Consider the following 27,773-nt stretch of genomic DNA (forward strand, 5'->3'; position numbering starts at 1 on the left):
GGCCTTTCCCACTGAGCCTTTTTACAAATTAGGTCTTTCCTTGATTCAGTCCCCAGAATGTTCTGCTAATGATCTCTGGAAAGAAATTAGGTTTTGCTAAATTCTCAGGAGTCATTTCTTTGGAATTTTGGATGACAATTTAGTATTGACAATCATAAGGGGAAAATAACTCAGCATAGAAATGTGCAAAAATTCTTTTATCTAGACAAATTAAGCTAGGTCTCCTGGGCATGCAGTTTGAGGATGAAAATAACTATTCAAACTATTATAACTTCAGCTTCAATGAGGCCAAATGGGGACACTTTGTGTTTGTCTTGAGCTGGTCCTGCTCCTCCTATTCACCATGTGCCTGCCTTCCCTGCATATCTGATTTTTTTTTTTTTGAGGGGGAATAAAATGGCTCTAGGAAGAAATAACTAGAGAAGAATAAAACCCTTGTCACTGATAGTTAATGTACTCTAAGTATATACCTATTTCTGTATTTTTAAGACATCCATGTGAATTGATTTTACAGTGAAAAATCTTTGATTTAGGAACAAAAAGGTGAATAAAATTATTTAAAGATTTAATGATTGCTTATATTATTTTGGGTTGGCATTATCTGTTTATCCATATTCATGTTTCCTCGGGTGGTGTCTTTGTAAAATAGACTCCACTGAGTGTAGAAACTTAATTTAATCAATTAGTATAACTAGACTGATATTTCTTAAATAAAGCTATAAAAGAAAATATGTGTATTAATTTTGCTTATTTACAGAGGTTTTAGTTACTACCTCTTTTAAAAATGTAGCATTTAGAACATTTCTATTTTACCTTTTCCAGTTCTCTAATTTTGTTTTAAAAAATAATAATTTTACTTTTGCCACATACTGAACAACTTTCAGTACGTTTGAGGTCTTTATTACTGAATCAGGGAAAAGGACAACTCTATGGTTTTGTACCTGAGTATATGGAACATTGGGGAAGCCCTTTAATGAGGCTTCAAAGGGGTTACTCTTTGGAACTGGCCCTCGGTGGTTATTGTTATCAGTTCCATGATGACCCACATTAAAGTACATTAAAAACATTTTTTTTAATGAAAGGAGCCTGGGGTACATGGGGGAAGAAGAACAGAATTAGAAGGAAAAGGAATCCCAAATATAGGATGTGGTAGAATATATAAAGAAGAAAGAATAACATGTTCAGTTGTCAGACCTGCTACAAAAAGAAATGAAAAACAAACAAAAACAGGGAAGAGAACTGATGTAACAGTAGAAAATTTTCTGGAATTTATTTTAGGTCACTGGTAAGGGGCAGGGAGTGAGGGAGCCAGCTAGGACATCAGAATCACGTTTAATATACATTCCGTTTTCCTAGGTGCAAACGTGGAAAGGGGAAGAGAACATTGCCTTGCAATGCTGCCAGTGAACAGGACATGGAGGTGGGAGCAGACCCCGGAGAGATGCTTAGAGTGGTCTCCTCAGCACCCACATATTTGCCAGCTCTTGAAGTTCCACTCTGGTGAATATTTCATTTCTACAGCTGGAAAAAAAGAAGCAGATGAAAATAATTATAGTATACCAATTTAAGCTACACCAAACATATAAACTCTACTGTGCAGTTTATCCAGTGTCTTCTTAAAAGAAGTTTTTGACAGAGTGAGCATGAAGAAAATAAGAAAGGAATAGAGTTTTGAGTGTTTTGAGGGGTTAGCGTGGGAAGGCAGCCAGTGTGGCTGGGGAAGAAGGCAGAGAAAAGAATGAATTTGGATGCCAAAGATAAACTTGGCTTATTTTGAATTTTGCTTAAAGTGACATGATAAAAACATTGTCCCCCAGCACATGCAACATCTGACCACCTTGGGAGGAGAAATTGCCTGAAAAAGACAGATGGATTTATGCACTAAACAATGTTAGAACACCATTATTATTCTACAATTGTTCAGTCTCTTTATTCTAGGGAACCATGGGATTCTTAATTCAACTGCCTCCAGGCCCTCATAAAAAATACATATTACATGGTATGCTTGTAAGATAAAATCTGCATCATAAAAGTTCTCAGACCCTGTCTGTAGAGATTTGGATATTACCATACTAATTTAAACGAATAAAATTTACCCACCAACTCAGAGGGTCATAAGACAATGGCATTAATTCATTCTCCATTCTTGAAAGAAGGAAGAGCGATAAAACATTTTTCCAAATCAACTGGACTTGATGACTATGCTGCCTACTCTTTCAATAGTTTAATCAATTCCTGATTGAGTTTTTGAGTCTTCAGTTTAAAATCTAGTTGGTCTTTGTAATAGATTAGGCAGTCCATAGAAGGTCTCCAGGATGAATTGCTAGCACATTCATTGTTCCACCAACCTTTTGATAATTCTGTCAAATCACCTGCTGGATTCCAATTTTCTATTTCTCCAGTGAGATAGCTGTCTTCAATCCAACTTTTTTGATGTTTTGAAATTCCAACCAAAACAATTGGAACCTTCAATAAATTATGGGCAGTTAGCAGCAGAAGAAAAATCCTGCAGCCTTGAACCAAGACTCTTAGTTATATGCTCAACAATGCCATAGAACAATGCAGGAGAACCTACTATAAAAGGGACAGATTGGAAGATAAACCATGTCTTTAGTTCTAGAATTCCTTATGAATTCTTAAGAGTGCAGGATTCAGTTACTTCCTGAAATAAGAACTTATATGTAAAGTGGAATTTAAACTATGGCAACCACCCCACATCTTAAACTTGCTGCTATTCCTATACACTGTTTTTGATTTGGAACACAAACATCCATCCAGTTACCCATCATCAAATACAGTAATTATCTTTAATTCTTTGTTTTAATTTCCATATCCATTTCAACTGAGTTTCACCAATTCTTACATATCTCTAGAATCCATCCTCTTTCCTATTTTCATTCCTATTTCTTTAGCTTATATGCACCTCGTCTCTTCCTATTATAATATTACTAGAGGCTTGGTGCACAACATTCATGCCCTGGGGAATGTGGGGGTTCCTCAGCCAGAACTGCACCCTCTCCAATCTGGGAGCCCTCAGGGGAGCCCTCTTCAATCTGGGAGTTTCTGTCTTTGCAATCAGATGAGTGAATGTTTGGTTTGTTGCTCACAGAATAACAGAGGCATTTTTTTCTTCTTTGCTTCATTGGTGGAGATTTCTTGGAAGTTTTAGGAAATCTTCCCTTTAATTTTTTCTAGACACTCTGATTTTACTTATGTCTCTCTCTTTTGCTTTCCCTCCATCCCCCACCGCAACAGTAACTTGCTCTAGGCTCACTTTGCTCTAGTGTCTAGGAGATCCATCTGCCACCAGAACTACTATTCCCAGAATTCCTGGTGCTCCCCATGATCTTGGTTTTCCCTTCCTGCTCTGTCTCCATCCCATGGCCTCCCACTCTGCCAAGTCCTCCAAGCCGCCAGCTCTCCCTCTCTGCTCTCTGTCTGGTGGCTTGGGGAGCCAAGTTCCCTAAGCCGCTTCACTCTCTGCCAGCTCTCCCACTCTGCTCTCCACCTGGTGGCTTGGGGGGAATGACTGAGGGAGCCACATCCCCCCAAGCTGCTGGCTCTCCCTCTCTGCTCTCTGCCCAGCACCTGTGTATGCAAATTAACCCACTTTCTTTGTTGGGTTAATTTGCATACTCACTCCTGATTGGCTGGTGAGCATAGCGGAGGGATGGTCAATTTACATGTTTCTCTTTTATTATATAGGATAATAATTACTAGCTGGATCCCTACAAATCTATGTCTATAAATGTTCAAGAACTTACTAGAGTGGTGGTTTTTTTTTTCAAAGAAAGAAATCTATAATAATAAAAGTGTAATATGCTAATTAGACCAGATGTCCTTCCAGATGAAGGCGGGGCTGCAAGGGAAGACCGGGTCCCGAGTGTCTTCTGGCTGCCAGAGGGAAGCCTGGGTCCCGGGTGCCAGAGGGAAGCCGGTGCCGACAGCCAAGGGAAGGAAGGCATATTCTTACATGAATTTCATGCATTGGGTCTCTAGTTAATTGTAATAATATATGAGCTCCAAAGTTAAATTCTAAAATATAGGAAGGAAATCTAGGTCCTTTCAGAATCTGGCCAGTACCTATTTCTTATAAGCACCCTCCTATACTTCCATATATACCTTAACATCCCAGGTTTTACTAAATGAGTCATGTTTTCTTTTCTGGTTCTTCTGCCTAAAACACTTTTCTTCCTCCTGTCCATTTAGCAAACATTCACTCATTCCTCATCTCAGGTATCATTTCTTCAGTCAAACCTCCTGAAAACTCCCTCCCCAGTCAGAAAAATGTCCCCACCTCTTAGCTTTCCATGATCCCAATTCAATTAAATTTTCCACATGTAAATTTCTCTGCACCAGCCTGAGCTGTATGGAATTTAGGGATCACATCTTACCCTTCTTGGGTGTCAACACTGCTTCATGGATAGTAAGGATGCCATACAAATTGGTGATAGTGTTATCTGAACTTTATACAAATTTAATGCCTTTTTGCAGGTACTTTGGCTTTTTAAGCTTGGTTCTCTTAATCATGTACATTGTTTCAATTTGGGGGGATATCCCTTATAAGTGTCTACATTTTAATTTCTTATTGTTATGAATGTCATAGGGGTGTTAATTCTTTAAGGTGAAATGTTTTCTTTACATAAATCCCATCGTAGCAACAAACTGCTGTTAACTCTCAGAAGATGCTTGCTGAAGTGTCTGAAGGAGGCAGTGTTAAGAGTTAACACTTCCAATCTCTTAAATTACAACTGGCTCCCAAGAGAGAAGTGAACTTTAAAAGGATGTGTGCCAGAGAATCATCTCATGAAAAGTCATTTCTGGAAAATAATCTGTGTTAATGAGAAAAAGAGGTGAAGGAAAAGTGGGATGTGTTCTTTGCTATATTCAGCTTTTCGTATTGCTTTCAACAACCTGTCTCTAATCCTTGCTGTAGACATTGTACATGCTGTCTGGGTCTCATGTTCCGAGAAGTGTAAATGAAATCATGCCGAGCCATGGCACACGCCATGTGTGAGAAGAATAACCTGAATCATTAACTTAAAGATAATTGCCTCTGGAGATAGTTCTGCTGAAAACAAAGGACACAATTTGTTTTACTCTTTTAGACACACAAAGCTGAAAAGAACACTGCTGACTGAACAAGCAAAATGTGGCAAGCCATGCACACCTACTAGTTTTACTAGCTATTCTGTATGTTCAAATCCTAGGAAGACAGGGTTAGAGAACTCAAACTTCTTTACTGTCTCTGAGAAAAATTAAAACCTTGCAGGCTGCCTTGATTAATAAAATAATAGGGAATGTTTTTTCAGCCAAAAAATGCCATTAATTTTAGTAGACTGAGTATAAAATAATGTCATTTATAGCTTTAGCTCAAACATTTTTCCCTGATCAAAGTAAGAAAACCCAAGCCACTCAGGACTCTTCCTATTCACCTGACCCTTTACAGCTCAAAAATAAACAAATAAGTAGTTATTAAGCCTGCTTTAATATTTTATATTGTGCAATGGTGCTTCAACGCACGTATTCCCTACAAATAAATAAAACACACGAGAATCCCTGTTGTCCTTACATGAAAAACTAAATAAAAGATAAGTATCCCTTTTATCCCTTTGGTATTTCATTTTGTGACAAACTTCTCTATAATTGAATACAACGCCAGAACACATTGAGGCATGGCTTTGTATTTAGAAAAAGCCTCATCTTTTAAAGCAAAGAAATGGAATTTTCTCAGATATGTCTTCTAGACTGCCAACTCATTCCATGCTTGTTACAGAACTTTAAAGTAATTTAGTGAACTTCTTCAGTGTTCTGTAGGCAAACATAAGACATTTAAGGTAACACTTTTTTTCAGGTGAGGTGATCATTTAAGATATAAGTATTACTACTTATAGATCTTGGATGTTGATCAATAACTAATTTGCCCCCAAAGTCACTAAATAACAGATTATTCTGGGCTATTCTTATCTTCCCTCAAGAAGAAAAGCACAGGTAGATGGTGTGTTGATGTGCAGCAGATACTGTTGTCCTATCTTTACATCCCATGCTCTGTGGGAACAAGGGATCTTCATGAACAATAAACCACAATTGAAATCCTGATCCTGGTATTAGGTTTATAACTGTCATCTCTGTACCTAGCCAAGAACATTGCTGTCGAATTAACTCTTAGACAACTTTAACATAGGTCATCTTTTTATTAAACTTGAGGTGATGAAAATTTCCTTTTCTAGTCTTAATAACCAGCATACTAACATATACAGGGTGGGGAAAAAGTAGCTTCACAGTTGTTCCTATGGAAAATAACACAGGAGTTTATAAATAATAATGCAAGAATAAATTCTGTGTTTTGCGTACTCACACTGCAAACCTACTTTTTCCCCACCTGTATATGAATACATGTAACTGGTACCTTGCAGATTACAGGATAACTGACACAACAGACTTGTAAGGAATATATTATTATTATCATGTTGTTGCTGTTGTTGTTGTTGTAAGGATATTTTTCCATTGATTTTTGGGGAGAGTAGAAAAGAGAGAGAAAGACAGAGAGAAACATCAATGTGAGAGAAACACATCAATTGGTTGCTTCCTGCACAGGCCCCAACTAGGGCTCAGGCCAGGGAGGACCCTTCAACCAAGGTACCTGCCCTTGAGCAGAATCCAACCTACGACCCTTTGGTCTACAGGCTGACGCTCTATCCACTAAGCAATACTGTGAGGGTATTATTGCTGATTTTCATTTGGTCAGATGAGAAAAAACTATAGCTCAAACTTATGTGACTTGATGGATGTCACCAAGCATAGCAGTGGTAAGCACAAGATTTGAACAAAACTTTTGTGTTTCTACTAGATCCATACAATCCAATACGACAGCCACGAGCCACATGTAACTAAGAAACATTTGATAGATGGCTAGTTCCAATTGATATATATGAAACATATATCATATTTTGAAAATTAGAGATGAAATAAAAGATGTAAACTATCTGATTGATAACATACATTGCTTGCATTTTGAAATGTTAATATTTTTCCATTAGGCTAAATAAATATATTATTAAAATTTATATCACCTGTTTATTATTTTAAATAGTGTGGCTACTAGATAATTTGAAATTTTATATGCTCTTACATTTTGGCTCATGTTATATTTGTATCAGACAGCATTGTCTTAGATTATACTGTCTACATCTGTACAGGAAAATTGTCAGTTGATTACCTACTGTATTTTTAAGAGAAGTAAAACACTTTTCTCAAAAGTGGATTGGGATTTCAGACTCACACTAAATGTATGGTTGTTTTTACACAGTTGAAGAAAATTTACTTTTACCAGATTGTGCTCCCCAAAATCAGCCTAGAGAAACATCACGTTGTATGCTCTGTGTAGATTTCTTTTTTCGCTCTGTGCTATACTATCAAGTATCATCTCTTCTTGTGGATATTATTTGTACTTCAAAACTCTCAACACCTGGATCTCTGACTGACTGGATAGTTTCTCCAGATAATCAAAGTGTCTGGAATCGCATTTTCATACTTAAGGAGGGGTTTCATATTGAAAGTTTAGCAGCTGTTCTCACACTTTTGTGTACAGAACAATGTTGAAGGAAGCTTGTTAAAATTATGAATCCCTAGGTTTCTATTTCTTTTAAATATATTTTATTAATTTTTTTTACAGAGAGAAAGGGCTAGAGAGTTAGAAACATTGATGAGAGAGAAACATTTCTCTCCTGCACACCTCCTACTGGGTATGTGCCCGCAACCAAGGTACATGCCCTTGACCAGAATCGAACCTGAGACCCTTGAGTCTGCAGGCTAATGCTCTATCCACTGAGCCAAACCGGTTAGGGCCCCAGGTTTCTATTTCTGTTGACCTTTATTCAGGCAATTTGAGTAGTAGGCAAATTTTCATTTTGTCAGACTTCCCAGGTGATTCTAATGTATGTAGCCTGTAGACCACCCTCTGGGAAGCGTTTCTGTAGCAAAAGGGCTGTATATGCATTTGCGGGCAGAGGACATAAATGTCCCAGCAAATGATAAAGATGTCCATGATCAGAATGCATGTATTGTGTGCAAAACTATATAGATTTTTATATAACCCCACCATGAATTAGTCATATTAGGAAATAGAAACTAATCAGAAATGGAAAGTTTGGGGATAGATTAATGAATTTCTCATCCCTGGTATTTTAAAGAAAAATGTTTTTTAATTATTTAAAATTAAATTTTATTACTTGTAAAATGAAGCAGAATTACTTAAATCACTAGAAAATGCTGTAAAATATTGTTTTTAATTCTTTAAACGTTGTATACAATAATTTAATTAATGAATATCTGGTAAGATCCAATCTGTAACTTTCACTATAGCTTGAAAAATATACGAACTATACTACCTTAGTTAAAAGTTAATCAGCATTCTGACTTTTTTTTCTCTGATTCAAACCATACATAGGACACCTTTCAAAAAATGGAAAAGAATTTGATATTTTTAAAACATATTACTTTATAGTGAAATGCTTCTTCTCTCTCAATAGATAGATCAGAGAGAGAGAGAGTGAGAGAGAGGGAGAGAGAGAGAGACTATGTGTATTATATTATACTAGAAATTCGTGCATGGGGGAGGGGAGGTGATCCTTCAGCCCTGCCTGCACCCTCTCACAATTTGGGATGCTTGCCTGCCAGCCTTCCTGATTGCCTCTAACCACTCTGCCTGCCTGATTGCCCCAACTGCTCGCCTACCTGCCTGATCACCCCTAACCACCTCTGCCTCGGCCTCACCACCACAGCTTCGTTCGGAAGGATGTCTGGAATGATGTCCAGAAGGTTGTTTGGCTATCCGGTCTAATTAGCATATTACACTTTTTTTAATATAGACTAGAGGCCCAATGCACAAAGATTCATGCAAGAAAGGGCCTTCCTTCCCCTGGCTGCTGGCACTGCCTTTGCTCCTGCCTGAGCTGCCTTTCCACCTTTGCTCCGGCCTGGAGCCACTTTTCTGCCTTCCCATGCTGCACAGAGACCCAGAGTGGCTGGGGTGGTGCAGAACGCCTGTGTCATCGCCATGGCGACAGCGCAAGCATCCCGCCCCACCCTTGGCCATTCGACACCTGTGTATGCAAATTAACCCACCAGCTTTGCTGGGTTAATTTGCATACTCACTCCTGATTGGCCATTGGGCATCACGAAGGTATGGTCAATTTGCATCTTTCTCTTTTATTAGTGTAGATAGTTGCCTTGTTCCAAGCTGTAAGGACCTGCTTGTCATAGAGATAGAAAAGTTTTAATTTTTACTCTTGATTATGGCAATTAACTAACACAAATGGCCACCAAAAGGTGACTTACCAAAGGGTGTATAGCAAACGGTGCTGTTAAGTCCTCTTCCGTGAAAACGTGCATGTTGTGCAATGTATCTGCCTAGCTACATAAAAGAGTGAAGTTTCTGTCTGTTCTTGCAATCATATAAGCGAATTGTCTGAGACCCCCAGGCCAGTCTGGTTTGGTGCTCACAGAATAATAGAGGCTTTTTTTCCTTTGCTTCATTGGTGGTGATTTCGTGGAAGTTTTAGGGTATCTTCCTTTTAATTTTCCTTGACATTCTGACTTTACTTATGTCTTTCACCTTTGCTTTCCCTCCACCCCCACCCGCAACAGTAACTTGCTCCAGGCTCACTTTGCTCGAGTGTCTAGGAGATCCATCTACCACCAGAACTATGATTCCCAGAATTCCTGGTGCTCCCCACGCCCCCAGCCCAGTAGCCCCGTGTTGTGTCCGCAGCCCTCCCTCCCTCTGTGGCCAGGGCGTGGGATGCTATGGGCGCCACCATCTTTGTCACAGAGTGATGGTTAATTTGCATATTACCCTTTTATTAGATTAGGTTTTATTTACATTATTCCTATGATGGTCAAATATTGATCCTCTTGTACTTTGGTTTTTACTGATATTATTTCCAAATTTCTAAAATCTAAAGCCTCTGGCCTTGCATTCTAAAGTCAATTACTGAACTTTGCTACTTATTTATTTATTTTAATTTTTCAGATAGAGTGGAAGGGAGGGAGGGAAAGCAAATGAGAGAGAGAGAGAGAGAGAGAGGCATCAATATGAGACTTGAACCCACAACCCAGGTATGTGCACTTGACCAGTAATCACCTATGGTGCGCAGGTTGAAGCTCTAATCACTGAGAAACACTGGCCAGGGCTGCTATTTATTAAAGAATGTCAATGGAATATGAAATTGGCAAAGATGTGGCATGAGTATGATGCAATACATGTGATTGATTTCTAATAATAAAAGTTCAGTATGTATAACATAGAAAAATAAAGTATTACCTTTATATTAATAAAATTCACTGACCATCTTCTTTCCACTATTTTTGTCAATCATATCATGGGGGGCCAGCAAATGCTAGTGTAAATGTAATACAGCAATCCTTTTCCAAGAATTATTTGAATAGAATTGAGTAATCATGATGTAAAGCATCTTACTAAGCACATTATAATGGGAAAGCAAAAGTCAAGGCCTATGCCTTGCAACATAAAGGCTGGCAAATACATTATATTCCATTTGGAATAAAATCGGCATTCATTAAAAATTGATCATAAGTAATAAGTGAGTTAATGAATAAACAAATGAACAAATACGAATGGAGCTAAGCAGCTCTGCGAAAATTCAGGAAACAACACATTCCTAACAATGGATGCTCTGTTATCAGTGAATATGAAACGTTTCTTCTTAGGTTCCAACAGCCTCTCACAATGTTGCAGGAGGAAAAATTTTAACTGTTAAGTTTAATTGTCTTACACAGACGTGTATGGCACAGGCTGAAGGTTCCTGTAAATTAAACAAACAAACAAACAAAACCTCAACTGCCAGCTATTGGAGTGGAGCCTGAGAAATTAGGAGAATGCACTCATTAAATTAGGGGTATGTGAGGTCCACAATCACAAAGACCACCAGACCACACAAAAGTTACAATGACAAGATGCAAATCTTTCAGCAGGTAGTTTTTCACTAGTGCAAAGGTGTGATAACACTCAATGCTTAGATTCACAAGTAAACATTAATGAATAGATGATGCTCAAACCAGCACAGTGCTGTGAAGAACTAAGACTGACAGCATCAGGGCAAAGCAAATAGGGGAACTGAAGAAAGGGGGTCCAGCATTTGTTGAGGGGTTGCTGTGTACTGGACCCTTTACATTTGCTTATCTAAATTAATCCTGACACCAAAACGGAGAGGTAGGTATTGCTCTAATTTTTCAGCAATGGAAATTGAACTCCTATAGCCTCAACTACCTAACAAAGCCATACGGTAAGTAAATGATAGATCCAAGATGTCCATTTTAATTCTTCAATTTCCTGTTCTGTTTTGTTTGTTTGTTTGTTTGTTTTCTCACTCTGTTGCCCATCAAGGAAGAATAATGCTATGCAGCCATCTGAATCATTTCTGGTGTCACTGGTATTACTTTTAACTTCCAGTCTTTGCAGAGAGCCTCTGGTGCCTTCTTGTGTGATATGCCACACAATAAGAAGAAACAATTGTGGTTAGGAAAATGTCCTACTGTTCAATTCAAATGAACTCTGCATTCTTAAATAATGTCAAAGGTCAAAGTACAAGCAGGGCAAATCTATGAAACAAGTGCAGACTTTTACTTATGCAGGCAGAGTTTGCAACAGTCTATCAGAGGAGCCACCTACCTGCTATGACTCTCCACACAGATCCCATTCATTTCACCACAACAAATTAGAAAGGGGAGAGAGGAATAAATAGTTAGCACTTTGGCCAGTCTCAGTAGGTTTTCCAGTCTAATTGTATGTATGACTCTATTCTGCAGCAAGTTTGAAACTGTGAAAACAATCACAGAACTGAAATGAACATTTAGGTGCCTCTGAATGATCCTACAGTCTATGTTACTTTTTGTAGTCACTGTAGGTCTTTAAAGAAAAATCTACTTTATTGAAATGAAAGAGAACTTTGGAACTAACTGTGTAATGGATATTGAATCTCTGTGGGGACATTTCTGAACCTCTTACCTGCAATGCTGAACTGCTGTTTCAAGAACATATCCATGAGACATAACCAGACATATTATTGGTATTTAAAAATATTGCTAGCTAAGTAAATATTTAAAATGAAGGATGTCTAAAAAAGAAAAGTGAAATATCAAGAGCAAAAAAAAATTTTTTTAAATAAATAAATTATTTATGCTAATGTTTTATACTTGCTGAGTATAAAAAATATTAATTAAAATAGCTTAGACCAACTAAAACATTTAAACTCTATATTTTATAATTGAGAAAATTGAAGCACAGAGAATTTAAATAAGAGATAGGAGCAAAGTACTACTGTGCTAATCAAAAGGGAATAACAGAATCAGCAGTAAATCCATCATCTAGGTTTTTACATCTTAAAATGTACCTCAGCTCAGATATTGTTATGTACATATAGGATTTATTAAAATAAAATCACACTATTCATTAAAAAATGAATTGATTGATTTAACTGGATCAGCTAAATTTAATCTGATCAACTTGACTTAATTGGGCCAACTAAATTTAATCTGATCAAGTTTATTTGATTGGATCAGGAGGTCAGTCACAATTTGATTACCAGTCAGGGCACATGCCCAGGTTTCGGGCTCCACCCCCCAGTAGGGGGCATTCAGGAGGCAGCCAATCAATGATTCTCTCCCTATCCCTATCTCTCTTAAATAAATTATATATATATGAGAGGCCCATATATATATATATATATATATATATATATATATATATATATATATATATTAGAGGCCCAGTGCACGAAATCGTGTGGGTAGGATCCCTAGGCCTAGCCTGCGATCAGGGCCATCTTCTGCCCATTCGCCAGTCCCCAGGCTGAACTCCACCTCTGCAACTGAGGTGGGTAGGTCGCAGGCACACCCCGCAGCTTCTGTCTGCGCCACAAGCCCCAGCAGCAGTGGCAGCAGCAGCAGCGGCAGTGGTAGCAGTGGTGCCCGAGTGAGTGGCCCTGAGTGGGCAGCGTGTTCCATCTGTGACCGGGCCAGCACAAGCACATGGAGATGAAGTTGCCAGTGCCTGCTTTCCTGCTGGCCTGAGCCCCCGAGCATCCAGGGATGAGCTGGGGATCCCAACAGCCTGACAGCCAGCCTGGTCCTTCCGCCACCCACCCTGGTTGCCCCGTTCACCATCGCTGATCCATCGGAGCCTGCAGGCAGGGGGGAGGGACCAACAGATCAGCCGTTCCACCTGCTCGCCAGTCCCCAGTCCTGCCCCGCTGCCACCCACCCACTTTCCCATGGTTCTCCATTTGCCTGAGGGCCAGAGTAGGGAGTGGGGGAGGTGGGGGAGGGGAGGGACTGAGAGGTGGTCAATGCACCTCATAGCGACTGGTCAAGCGGTCGTTCCGGTCACTATGCTTATGGTCCCTAGGCTTTTATTATATAGGATTTATATACATCCTATATAATACTATATAGGATGTATATAAATCCTATATAATAAAAGGCTAATATGTTAAGTGTCCAGTCGACTGGTCAACTGTTCAACCAATCAAAGCATAATATGCTAATGATATGCTAAGGCTGCTCAACCACTCAATATGACATGCACTGACCACTAGGGGGCAGACAGTCAACCGATCGACCAGTTGCTATGACATGCAGTGACCACCAGGGGGCATGTGCTCCTACCAGTAGGTTACCTTGCTGCTGAGGTCTGGCCAATCGGGACTGAGCAAGACAGGCCCAACATGCCCTGGAGCCCTCTTGCGGTCCCTCCCTGGCTGGCCAACCTCCCATGTCCCTCCCCAGCCAGCTAGCCCCCATCAGCCCTAATTGGGACTGGGTGAGACAGGGTCGAACATGTCCTGGAGCCCTCCCACAGTCCTTCCCCAGCCCCAATCATGCACTGGTGGGGTCCCTCGACCTGGCCTGCACCCTTTCGCAATCCAGGACCCCTCGGGGGATGTCAGAGAGCCAGTTTAGGCCAGATCCTGAAGGCCAGGCTGAGGGACCCCACTGGAGCATGAATTTATGAATTTGTGCACAGGACCTCTAATATATATTCAGACAACCTCTTGACTGGATAGTCAACTCACATCATCAATGAGGTGTCTCCAGAGGTGATACCTTGAGAGGGACACAGTATCACTTATATAGTATTCAAGCTGGGATGCATAATCTAACCATGAAGAAACACCAGAAAACCACCATAATGAGGAACTTTCTATTAAACACAGAAACAGGATTGTACCTTCAAAAGTGTCATAAATGACAAAGAAAGGCTGCAAAATATTCCAGATGAAAGGAGACTAAAGAGATGTGACAACTAAATGAAATACTTGAACCTACATGTGTTTCTATACTAGAGGAAGAAAAAGAAATGTTATAAAGAACATTATCGAGTCAATTGACAAAATTGGAATATGCATGGTGGATTAGATAATATGTTGTATTGATGTTAATTTACTGAAGTTGACATGTAAGAGAATATTCCTATTCTTAGCATTAAACTGTTTAAGAATAAAAGGGCATGGTATATGCAATATATATATATAAAATTCTACATTCAAAATAATATAAAATAAAATGAAGAAGGCCTTCTATAGACCAATGATGATATCATACAAAGAGACACAAACTAAGATTGATCCAATTCTGTGCACCTGACATCCATCAAGAAATAAAAAAACTTAACTTAGAATTTTAAAATAATGTAATAGTAATTATAAGCTATACAGGTCTTCTTTAACATATTAATTTCTGATAGAAATGTAAAATACACACACAAGGCAAGACAACAAAATCTATCATTTTTGAAGATGCTTATGCTCAAATACCAAGAATGATGATATGAGTGAAAATCTAAATTATTTGTAACTTGCGTGGATTTACAAATCCTCATATGCAGTTCCCTGAGCAGTATGCAGCAGTATTCCCAATATGGACACATCAAACTGACTTGGTTTCCAGGGTGTCCCAGTGCTTGTTTTGGATTTGCTCGCACACAGATTCAGATGCATTTTAATCTCCAGCTCAGCCCATATGGTCACCCCATGAGCAATCAGAATAATTCTCAGGTACCTAGTCATTCAGCTTTGAAACAAAAGTGTGAGCATGCCAGGCGTGTAAATTATTCATCATCTTCAATATAGTAATTCATGAACCTCAAAGAAAATGGTACAAACTCTTCCGAAGCCTATTACTTCCCAATTCCATTTAATAGCAGGATCAAAAGCTGCCTCTGCTCCCAGTGTGAGGGGCATGCACGGTGAGAGAATGGAAGTCTTTCACCACTAAGCCGGGGTACAAGCTTCCATGTGAGTAGGAGTTTCGGATCTGTTCTGTGATTTCTGTTGCTAGGCAACCGCTTCCTTTGTCTGTTTTGTTCGGAACAGTTGCTTTATTTATACTTGGTTTAAGTGATGCAGATCATAATGTGAAATCATAAAAGAAAATAGAAAAAATTATATTAAAATTGTTCCAGGGAATTATAATTCTGTATGAAAACTAATGAATGTTAATGCAAATTCAGTTCCCACAAAAAAACCCAGAGAACTAAAACCCAGCAGTACCATCTACCTAATACTTTTTGAATAGGCTAGATAATAACTAGAGTTAAAAATCTCACCTTTAATCAAGCATCTAACTTTAAAAAATTCTTCCAAGTCTATTATTTTTAAAGGCAATTATTCAATGAAGCAAAAACAATGGTTTTGCTCAGACCCTCCTGTTACTTAAATTTTGCCAATGCCGTACATATTCATCGATTTTCTCATTAGCTAGTTCTCCAATTTTTCTTCACTAAGTAATAACAATAAACCACAAGGTCCAGATATTTTAGCACTTTACAGATTTTAATTCATTTGATCTTCAAATGGCTCTATGAAGAAAGTACTGTTATTATTACCATTCCCTTGTGTAGATGAGAAAAATGAAGCACAAAGGTGTAAAATAATTTTCCCAGAGGCATCCAGCTAGTAGGTGGCAGAACCTGCGGAGCCACTAATTTATGAACTGTGAATTTTTTCCCCTGTGATACAATTTTGCAATTGATTACTTTCTCTCTATACTTCTTCATTTGGGTTTTCATTTAAAAATAAATCAATAAATCAATATCTTCTATTCCCCACTATCTTTATCATTAAGCATATGCACTGTGGGCTATAAAGCATTTGAACTGCTGCATTCTAGTCACAAGGCCTATCTAACATGTGTCCTATTTGGGTCATTAATTTTAATGCCTTTTTTTTACTGTTGACTAAAGTATTCAATTCTCATATTGTTGACGTAGATTAGTTTGCTTTCCTACTTATTAATGTCTTCAGGCCTTTGGTTTCTCCATTAAGTAGAAAGAGTGTTAAATAAATACTAATAATTAAGGATCAAATATGGGCACAGACTATACACGAAGTCTGACTATTGATATTGTGGCTAATGAAATTGGGCTTTTACTAATTTAAACAGAGGCCTCAGAATGATTTTTAAAAATGCCCTCATAATTACAAAACCTTTATTTTGTCTGTCTCATTATTATTTTATAAGGAAATAATTTGACTAATTTTTTGAGTCAAGAAGAAATCTGGTGTCAAAAGTTTTTGTTAAATTTATGTCTAAATTAATCTAGAATTTGAGAGTATACTCTCTTATGCAGAGGCATTACTGAAAGTAGAAACATGAATGGGAAGTACAGAGAGATTTCGATTCATTGGGATTTGTTGTTTTAAGGCTACCCTTCAATAAAGGTCAATTTTGCTTTATCCCATAAGCAATTGGCTCCTGATGAAATATTTCTCTCTAAGTCAATACTTTTCAAACCTTGGCTTCTAGACAAATAGATAAGAGCCTCTCAAGAGCACATTATTACCACTTACTTCTTCATTGAGTAGAAATAGAAGAGCAAGACAAAGAAAACCAAGAAATACTGACCATGATGAGGGGGCATTAAATTTTCTTAACACTTGAAAATTTTATGTAATTCCATCCAATGGTGCTTTGACCAAATAAAGATCATTTCAATTTGTTTACAAAATTATAATTTTCAGAGTGTAAACACTTTCTCTATCAATAATATACTCAAAATAAATGTATTTGTTACTAAATTATTATCAGTATTAAAGTTATAAGAAAATTATTCCTCAGGACAGCTCTTTGATGGAATGCACCGAGACAATAGACTGTGTGTTTTATATAAGGTAATCTTCTATTTTAAACATTTTTTTTTTTATTACAGAGAGGAAGAGAGAGGGGGAGAGAGATAGAGGCATCAGTGATGAGAAAGAATCATCCATTGGCTGCTTCCTGCATGCCCTCCACTGGGGATCGAGCCTGCAACCTGGCCATGTGCCCTGACCTAGAATTGAACCGTGATCTCCTAGTACATAGGTCGAAGCTCAACCACTGAGCCACACTGGCTGGGTAGTAATCTTCTTAGTGGTTTCCATAGTTGCTAAATAGTAATATTTAGAAATATTATTTACTTCTCATACATTGACATGTATTTTTGAAATGAAGTGTATGTTATAAAATGTGTAAATAAAAGAAATGAAATGTAAATAAAATATAATGTTGGGTCTATAACAAGAAGACCCTATGTGAATTGCATATAGAACTAAAAAATCAGCTAACAATGTCAACAATAAAGGTATTTTTTTTTAGTTTACTATGATACAGAGAATACATAGGGTTCAATCAAAGAATAGAGAGGTATTGTTCAAAAGCCCACCCTGAGATGCTACAAAGTCTCAATATTGACTGACAAGGTAAATGAGAGGGCTTGCCAGGAAAGGAGGGATGAGATTGCAAACTTCTCATTTTTTGTAAATTCATGAAAGTTCTGCTTCCTGCTACTTTAGAAAATTTATCTGGGTACAAGTTTCTCTTCATAACATCACATCAGAAAATGAAATGACTGTAAGGGCAACACAGGTACCAAAAGCATTTGGATTAGACCCAGTATTAAATAGGCAGTGCTAATTTTTTTGAATAAATATTTTCCTATTTGATATCTTCAGTTAGAGTCATAGTCAGCTAACAGAATAAAAATTTGGGTGGGGGTCATTTTGTATAGTAATATGGAAAAGTTTCTTATTTAAATTAATAATAATAAAAACAACAAGGAACAGGTAGGTAATACTAATTTATACCAAGCCCTACTCTAAGATCTTTTATATACCTTGATTAATTAAATTCATGTAATAACTCATAAAATAGAAACTGTCCTATTCCCATTTTAGAGATGAGACACAGAGCAGGTAAGTAATTAGTCCAAGGTCACACAGCTATTAAAATAGTGTAGGTAGGGTTAGGATCCATGCAGTCTGGATCAAGATTCCCAGTGTTTACACTGATCTATACTTATTTTGACTTTTTATTGCTTTTCTCTTCAAAGAATTAATGAGAGTTGTCTTTTTTGAAATTTTTAAGTTAAATATAATTTTCTCTATGTCCGGGACTTGCCAATATTTTTAGGCACTCAAAACAGAACCAAACATGATAGCTGAGACCCATATTCCATAAGTATAACTTGATGTCATAGACTCCACTAAAATGTAGACTGCCACCTCTGTTCAAGAGAATAGATCCTCTTAAACTTCATAAAATATGTTTCTGTATTATCATATATCTTCTGGTTAAATATAAAAATATCTTTAATTTTAGAAAACAAATTGTAGATAAATAATAGCTTAAGTTCAAATTATAATGCTATCAAAAAATAAAAAAAGGAAAGTATAAGATTATGACACAAAGATTTCAGCAGAACAAGCTATGTCATACTATACTTTCTACTTCTCAACCATGGGTCCTCTTATGATGTGTGTGAATAGATGTTTGAGCAGTGGACACTGACTATGGAAATGCAGTGCTTCTTCCTACCCGTCAGAACATAATCACTGGAGATTTATAGGTGATATCTGAGTTTGTCCTATGTTTTATATAACTCTTTTGGTGGTTTTGCTTGATTTATCCATAGTTGCCTTTTCCCCCTTGAATATAAAGCTATATTGAGAGCTAAGGGCACCTTGAGCATCTAGTGATGGAATAGCTCAAGCTGTTTTTGATCTCTGATTAGTATAGGATCCCAGAATGGGGGATTAATAAATCAGCTTTAGATTAGAAGAAATTGTATTCTAGGTAATTAAAAACACTCACTATACCACAATATTGCCTATCTATACCTCAGGAAAAAAACACACAAAAAATTCCAAATGACCAATGGATTATGAATCTACTATTTGTTAGTTAAAATTACTAAAGAATTGTATTTTGTACTCAAGAATCTTACATGCTAAATAACTGTAAATACTGAGTCGAGTAAAGATTCATTGTCTAGTTATATTTGGAGCTATCAAAGGACACAGAATTACCTGATATTCATCATCATTTAGAACCATTTTAAGTGCTAGATATTAATAGTATGACTCTTATATTGAAATACAACATCTGTCTAATCCTAGAAAAAGGTCTTCAAATACAAGTATGTATTTATACTGATAGTGTTTATTGGTCTATAATGAGGCTATGCAAACAGGAAAAATGTCACTGTGACAGATAATAAATTCATGTTAGTTGAAATATAAGAAAAATCTCATGCTGGTGAGAATGATTACATTAGAAATAATGGGATGACTATGAAATGTGAGTTTTATATCCAATTTGGCCAACTCACACTATCCCTAGTTATGACTTTTTCCCTAACTGGAAATATTAGAGTATCTATGGTCTGTTTAGAAATTTCTGACAGTCTGCTACAGGCCAAGTCAGAATTTCATGCTAATTTAAGTATATACCACAAATGTTTATAAAATTAAAAAGTTGAAAAAATTCAGCAAAATCTCTTTTTAAAATGCCCTTTGGTAGAAACAAAGCTTTTGTTTTTGTCTGCAGGCCAACCAATTAGACACAATTATATGGAGATCTTAGAGATAACTGAATTCTCATTTGGAACACTGTTATTCTTCTGTTGCATTCTTTAGTTATAAACTCTATGCTACCAGGATTTTGAAAACTCAGAGTTTAAATGATTGTGGATTAAAACCAAAGACATTTGGCACACAGAGAAGGTTTGATGCATTGCAGGGGGTACCATCAATAAGAACAGCGGGGGTGAGCTTTATGAAAGTAGTTTTGCCACCCTTTGCCTATAAAACTCAAGCTGTTCTTAAACATTAGTTCTGATGTAGGTTGCCTCCAAGAAATGGAATTCTTTGCAAAATTTCACAGTGCAAGTTCTTGCCCTTGGCATGTCAATAGGTTTTTTTAAAAAAATAGGAACAAAAACTTCCTTTATGGGTTTTAAATATTGATGTTCTTTGTCTATATTTTTCATTTTTTCTCATAAGCATATGCTCCTATAGTTAAATGAAAATAGCCAAATTACATTTTTTTAAAATATGTGGATATTTTGCGTTTTGAATATATTGCATTTTTTCCTGTAGCATATGTTCTATCCAAGCTCCATACAATTTTTCAATTTTAGCTTACATCTGACACTTTACATTTGATAACCCCATTTTATCATAATTAAGTCCTCTTTTAGGAGATGCTTAAAAAGTTCACTGATAGCACCAGATAATACATCTTGTCAACCCATGGCTGGGACCCCTGTGATTCTTCAAAAACTTTTGATTGATCTGGTTCTTGAATTCTTATTGCCTTCTGTGTTCATTAGACTGAAATTATCTTATATTTCTAGCCTGAACATTCTATAGCTTACAGATTCTCACACTAGGAAAGAAGCAAGTTGTTCGTAGTGCTGTACACCTTCTGGTAGTGGCTTTGGGTGTCACTTAGTGTGAAATGTGAAAAAACAGCAAGAAAACAGATGACAGAGAGAGGTTTATTTGTGACAAATTCACCTTTGTGTCTATCTTTATGCAATATTCATGGAGCATTGTGGGAGGGGGTTTCTGTCTTGTCCTGTGGATTCCTGCTGAAAAGGATAGCATAGTCAAGGATTGATTTTTGAATTTGCAACAGAGAGGTTAAAATGAAAGAATTGGAATAAAACAGTAACAGAAGGCAGATAAAATTTAAAGAAGAATTTTACAATCACATATGTTTTTAAATTCATAAGAGATGAAAAGCAAGTTGTCAGTTCACACATCTCTCAGCCTAATCCCATAAATCAAAAGAAGATGGGACTGCAGAGTCTGAGGAAATCCACTGCTGTGAACAAGTGGGAATTGGAAACACCCTGTCATTCTAAGAACTAACATAGAGCACCTACAGCTTAACAGGACTGAGGTGCCATGGAAAACACTGGCCTCAGATTACTAGATTCTGCCCAAAAGTTTTCCCAATTCCATGGCTCAAATATTTTAATCTGGACATTGATCAAATTTTTTTTCACTTTTTTTTCTTTATTCCTTAACATTTCATAGCATTGGATCATATTCTGATTTTTTTTTTCATCTTATTGGGATATTTCTGTAAGCCACGCAAACTTAAATGTGGTTCTAAGTAATGCTGCCCAAATTCTGAAAGGCACATCATTTCCCCTTAGCCTACCCTTGAACTCTCACCTGTCAAAGTGGACCCTCTAAGGGCCTGAAACTAGCCTGTTTAGATTTTTTGTTTTATTTTGGTTTTAGTTTTTCTTATCTTTTTAAAAATCTTCGCTTCCTTCCAGAATAGAACAGATCACCAGTCTTGCTTTGCTGTTCCTCTCTTTCCTTTTACTTTTCCATCAAGCCACAATTACCCCCATGGATTTCAGTACCCTCTGTAGCTGGCACTATGCCCACCTACTAAGAAAAAACTAATTGTAGGATCTGATTGTGATTATTTTCCCCCCATGGGTGATTAGTAAAAGATAGTGATGTTTTGTGTTTAAGTGATGCTATCAATAAAAAATAACAAACCTCTACTTGTCAGTTATATTTGAATAAAATAGTATGGGTCTTTTATTCTCTATCTCCCTAAGCAAGATAAAGTGGGAAACTAAGAACAATTAGAAACACAAAACTACTCTTAGGTTTAAATATGATAATAAAAATTAAGCCCCCTACCTTGGAAGATATAAATCAGTAGCGATCAGGTAAGTAAGTAGAAGAAATAATGCTTGATTATTGGTGGCCAGAGTGGGTCAGTGGCTGAGTATTGACCCATGAACCAGGAGATCACGGTTCAATTCCTGGTCAGGGCACATGCCTCGGTTTTGGGCTTGATCCCAATAGAGGTAATAAAGGAGGCAGCCAATTGATGATTTTCTCTCATCATTTATATTTCTATCTCTCTCTCCCTCTCCCTTCCTCTCTGAAATCAATAAAAAACATATTAAAAATAATGTAAAACTATTGATTCACTATATGATTTATTGATTCACATCGTAGGAGGACTTTTCATAGTACATGTCTTTTCCTTTCACATGACACCTTAAGGTCTGACCCAACCTCCTTACCTTTTCCTGGAAGAGTGGCCTTAGAAAAGATCCAGTGCCATCTAGACATGATTTTATAAAGAGTTGAGATGTTGTAGCCATCACTGCCATATTCACTTAAAGAGAAAAAGCCTGGACCATGGAGACAGTTGAGAAGATTTACAATTTTCACAAATTCCCTTTGAAGATGACAGACTGCATAAATGCATTATCCTTCTTTCAGCTACAAAACTCTTGTGAAATAAGTCTAACTACACAAAAGGAATGAATCTATAACAGCAAAGAGAATGTAAAAATAGTGGTTACAATAGAACAGGGTTTTTATAACATCTAGAAGATATAAAGAGGAGGCTGCTGTGTGACTGCTAACTAGTTGGGGCCATGTAACCATGAGAGCACAGGAAAGGATCAAGGTTCTAAATCAGCAGATATATGGAGTTTGAAGTGAGAGATAAAGATGCTGTAAATGTAAGATCTGTCTATGGATTATGTAATAGTCAGTGACAGTGACATTAAACAGAATGAAATTGAACTTGACCATGCTAGGATAAACAATATTTGCCTAATCAAAATGATGATAAAATTATTCTCAAATTTCTGAGCCAAGACATAGGCAAAGATGTATCTTTGATTGAGAATGTACTGTAATCTTAATTACCTCAACAATATAGAATTAAAATAGAGATAGGATATGGAAAAAAGGAAGAAAAGAAATTTACAGGCACTATTATTCACTGTTATTTGCATATTCAAAAACAGTGACTCAATAAATACTATCAAAAATGGCTGAAGCAAGGAATAAAAATTTAATTGTAATATTTAAGGTTTTATATAATCAGTTCCAATAAAATAATACTCTATCAAACATTGAGAAGATGAAAGGACAAGAAGGGAGAAGATAAAATGAGCTAAATCCTTAGTTTTTAAAAGTACAGTCAAATGCCAGAAGTTGATAAATTAAGAAGTTGAAGTAATAATGCTGTCTATAATTATGGAAGAAATTGGTAGGGAAAACTAAAACAGACTAGTGTTAGAATGTTGCCTCAGAATACAGGCACAAGGTGATCTTGAAGACATGATTTTAACCATAAATTTTTTTATAGTACTATTTGGTGGATCATAGTTACTACATAATTTTTATGTCAGGCTAACAAAATCATATTTATTTAACTCCTAAATTTAGATATGGTTCTAACATTTATTCTTTCTAAATTACAGTTTCTTTGGGTCAAAATGAGATAATGAAGGTAAACTGTTGAGTATAATGCCTCTTATATGAGAAATCAGTAAAACATTTGTCATTAATATTATTGTTCCCTTCATTAACATCATTGATATTTCCTTGGATGACAGAGTAATTGGTAAAGAGGAAAGATAATAAATAATAAATCATGTGGTTTTATATCCACATTGTTCTAATGAGTGAACTGGAACTCACTACTAGAAACTGAATCCCAGAAGTTAGCAACCTCAGAGCAGACAGGTCGCATTTCCACTGTCCTATGTAAAACTTAAAAAATGATAGAAACAGCCTGGATTTGGACTTCTCTCCCTACCATTAACATCATCACAGAGGCAAGGAGCTAGAAGCCAGGTGAGATATGAGCTGGAAGCCAGCATTAACATAATAGTTGTTAAGAATTATTGCACTTCCATTAGTGTCTAACCCCGTAAAGCATGGTGAGGATTCAAACCACTCTGATTCATTTCATATAATTTTTAGGCAATCCACTAAGAGAAAATGATGTTTTTTAGACTGCTCTCCATTTTACCTTGAAGTGTTTACCATTTATTAAAAAAAGACATTCTGTTTTTTAATACATTTTTCTATTTAAGTGTAGGAGGTTTTGATTGGAGATGACATTAATTATAAGTACAGCTAATTTAACAGATGGATGATAATGAGATACATTGACTCACCAGTAGAGAGAAAAATACAGCCTTAGAGGAGAATGCCTATTCACTGGTCATTTGTAGGCTATGTATTCAATATTTTAAACAATCATATTTAGAATAATATATTACCTTCACTAGGTAGTACATATGTATCATAAATGAGCTATGCTTATACCAAATTACATAATTTCAGTGATGCTAAAGTAATATATCTATATAAGGACATTGCTTATGTGTTTATGAATGGGCCAAAAGTTGAGGCAACCATTATTTCCACAGTATCTTCCATTAAGTTCTGTATTAACATTTGAATTTTGCACAGCAAATTTATTTTTTTAAACACAATGAGGTGGTTGCATGAATTTCTTTAAACATTGTATAAGCATATAACATCATTAAAACCCTAAGGTGCTTATTTTTTAAGTCTGACTTAATGACATTAAATAATTTGTAAGGAAGTTAAAGACTGGAGAAATATTTTTAAAAAAAGAAATTTAGGAGAAATGTGTGATTCTGCATACATGCCGATAGATTAATGGATTGATGAATACACAAAGTTACCATTACTTCCCCATGGCATATTTGAAAGGTAAAGAACATATCAACAGCATTATTTTCATTCTCTGAACACAGAAGAGTCTCCTCTGGAGGGACAATAGTGAGTATACTTCAAAGCCATTTGTTAAGTTTGCTTTAGATTATTCTATCAGTTTTCAGATATGTCAAACTTTGCTTTAAGGAATTCCTTTACATTTAATTAGTCAACTAGAATAGGATATTTTAACATGAACATATTCCTGGTAGTTATTTCTCTATTAAGATTTTTTAGAATTTTGTTTATACATTTTGATGATTTTAACACACACACAAAACACACATTGTGGACTTCCTTGATAATCACTTTCTAGTCAGGCACAATGTAATGCCTGACTCTCAGTTGAGGATAGATTTAAGAGCAGACAGCACCGTTTTATTTGTCCCGAATTGTTGGGAAAAGGATTCAGAGAGTTAGCTTCTAAGTTTTACATTCATGTCAAGTGAAATTCAAATGTTTTTCACAATGCTCTATAACAATATATATTTTTCAGTTAAATTAAAAAATAAAACCCAAATCTGCTTAAAATGTCTTGGATATGACAACCAAAAAGCAAAGACAACAAAAAGAAAAAAAGCTAGCTAAGTTGGATTTCATCAAAATTAAAACTTTTTTTTTCATTAAAGGACCATATCAGCAGAGTGAAAAGACAATCCATGACTAGGAGAAACTATTTGCAAACCATATGTCATGTGATTAATATAAATAATGTATTAAAAATTCCTTCAGCTCAACAACAAAGAACCTGATTTAAAAATGGGGGAAGGGTTTCAAAAGGTATTGTTCCAAAGAAGATATAAAAGTAGCTAACACATGAAAAGGTGCTCAACATCACTCATCATTAGTGAAATACAAATGAAAATCCCATCAGCAGATGAATGGATAAAAAAGCTGTGGCACATTTACACAATGGAATACTATGAGGCTATAAAAAAGGATGTCTTAACCTTTGCGGCAGCAAGAATGGACCTGAAGAATATTATGCTGAGTGAAATAAGCCAGTCAGAGAAAGGAAAAAAAAATATGGTCTCACTAATATGTGGAATCTAATGAACAGAATAAATGGACAAACAACAGTGGAACCAGAAGCATGGATACATGGAACAGACTGGCTGGTGCCCAAGGGGAGGGGAAGGAAGAGACTGGATAAAGAAGGTAAAGGAAATAGCTAAAGAACATATATGCATACCCCATGGACACAGACAATGGTTTGGTAAATGTCAAGGAAGAGGTAGGTGGGGGAGGCTGGAGGTGGGAAGATAACACACAATGAGACGAATGCTCACAAGGATGGCTAGTATAAAAAAAGTTAAACTACATGGAAATTAACAAGCATTTGAGAGGCTGTGGGAAATTGAAACCATGTGCTTTGCTGATGGAAATGAAAAATAGTGCAGACACTGTGGAAAATGAGATGGCTTCTCAAAAAAGTAAGCAGAATTATTATATGATACAGCAATTCTACTTCTGTGTATATTCCAAAACGAATTAAAAGCAGGCATTGAGTAGATATTTGTATACAAATATTAATAGAAGCATTGTTCACAATAGCCAAAATGTGGAAGAAGTAAAAAAAAAATGTGGTATGTACACATAATGGAATATTGTTCACCTTGAAAATGGAATAAAATTCTGATACATGCTACAACATGACTAAATCTTGAAGACATTATACTAAGTGAAACAAGCCAGGCACAAAAGAACAAATATTATATGATTCTATTTTATAAGGTGCCTAGAATAGTTAAATTCATAGAAGTGATACAAATAGAATTGTGATGGCCAAGTGCTGGGGGTGGGAGTTGGCTAGTTATTGTTAAATGGGAATGGAGTTTGATAAGACGAAAAAGTTCTGAAGGTAGAGATGGTGGAGATGGTTGCGCAACAACGTGAATGTACTTAATGTCACTGAATTAAATACTTAAAATCATTACATGGTAAATTTTATGTTATGTATGATTTACCATAATTTTAAAAACTACTAGTAAAATTAAAAATTGAAACAAAGTACTGTTTAAAAGGTGTCTAAAAATTGTAAGCATCAAATCAAGGGGACTCCTTTAAGAAGATTATTTCTTACAACCTGACAATCGAATTGTTGCAGAGGGGTGGGTAGGATTTGCTCTTGGTCTTGACAACTCTATTGTAGTGAGATCAAAATGGAAAATGTGTTGCAAAATAGAAAAAAGTTAAAATTGACCCTCTCAGAGGCTATTCTTATTTTAAAATGTTATATATTTCTTGGCATAGAAGTCATTAAACACACAGCCCAAAATTTTTTATAGATTTAAATGCATAGCAAATCTGGTATAGACATTAGTAACTCTTATAACTTCATATTTGTAGAATAATTTTCTTTTGTGTGTGTGTTTTTTTTCTCTGCTGGGATTCAGCTTTAGTTCCCCAAGGGCATGAAATAATTTCTTCTTTTCTGAACACTCTGTTTCATAGTCTAAAAAAAAAAAAAATCTGTTCCTCTTGATAGCATTTTTTTTTTCAAAACTTTTCTCATTTGTATCTGGATGAAACAAAGTTGAAACATACTAGGCAGCTTACCTTTCTTTTCTAGTATCTTGTGATAATATCCCCTGAAACAGATTATTGAACTTTAAGCTTTACATTGGTCATCTAAACAATAGTGAAACGTATTTTTGTGAAAATACTTTATTGAAGTATAAATTGCATTATATAAATTGAACCCTCGTTGAGGGCAGAGTGCAATCGTTTGTCAAATGTAAACACCTTTTAACCACGAACATAATCAAGATGCAGAAGACTTCTATTACCCCTCAGTGTTCCCCCACAACGCTGCCCAATCACTGCAAACCCCACCCGTGGCAAACAAGCAACCACTGATCTGCTTTCTAAAAATATAGATTAGCATGTTCTAAAGTTTCATATGTGAAA

At 36.3% G+C, this 27,773-nt stretch overlaps 1 protein-coding gene across 1 annotated transcript in view; it reads right to left on the reverse strand.

The window, feature by feature from the left end:
* Window positions 1-1,382: 1,382 nt before the first annotated feature.
* KCNJ3 (potassium inwardly rectifying channel subfamily J member 3) overlaps window positions 1,383-27,773 on the reverse strand; it is a 214,437-nt gene continuing 188,046 nt past the window's right edge. Inside the window, exon 3 of the mRNA XM_070422968.1 lies at window positions 1,383-1,521. Within this exon, the coding sequence (XP_070279069.1) occupies window positions 1,460-1,521 (62 nt within the window). The 3' untranslated portion in view covers window positions 1,383-1,459. The remainder of the gene's footprint in view (window positions 1,522-27,773) is intronic.

The sequence above is a fragment of the Myotis yumanensis genome, unplaced genomic scaffold (assembly GCF_028538775.1).
Source record: "Myotis yumanensis isolate MYYU_CA2020_CCGP unplaced genomic scaffold, mMyoYum1.0.hap1 SCAF_8, whole genome shotgun sequence".
In the NCBI taxonomy this organism is placed as follows: Eukaryota; Metazoa; Chordata; class Mammalia; order Chiroptera; family Vespertilionidae; genus Myotis; species Myotis yumanensis.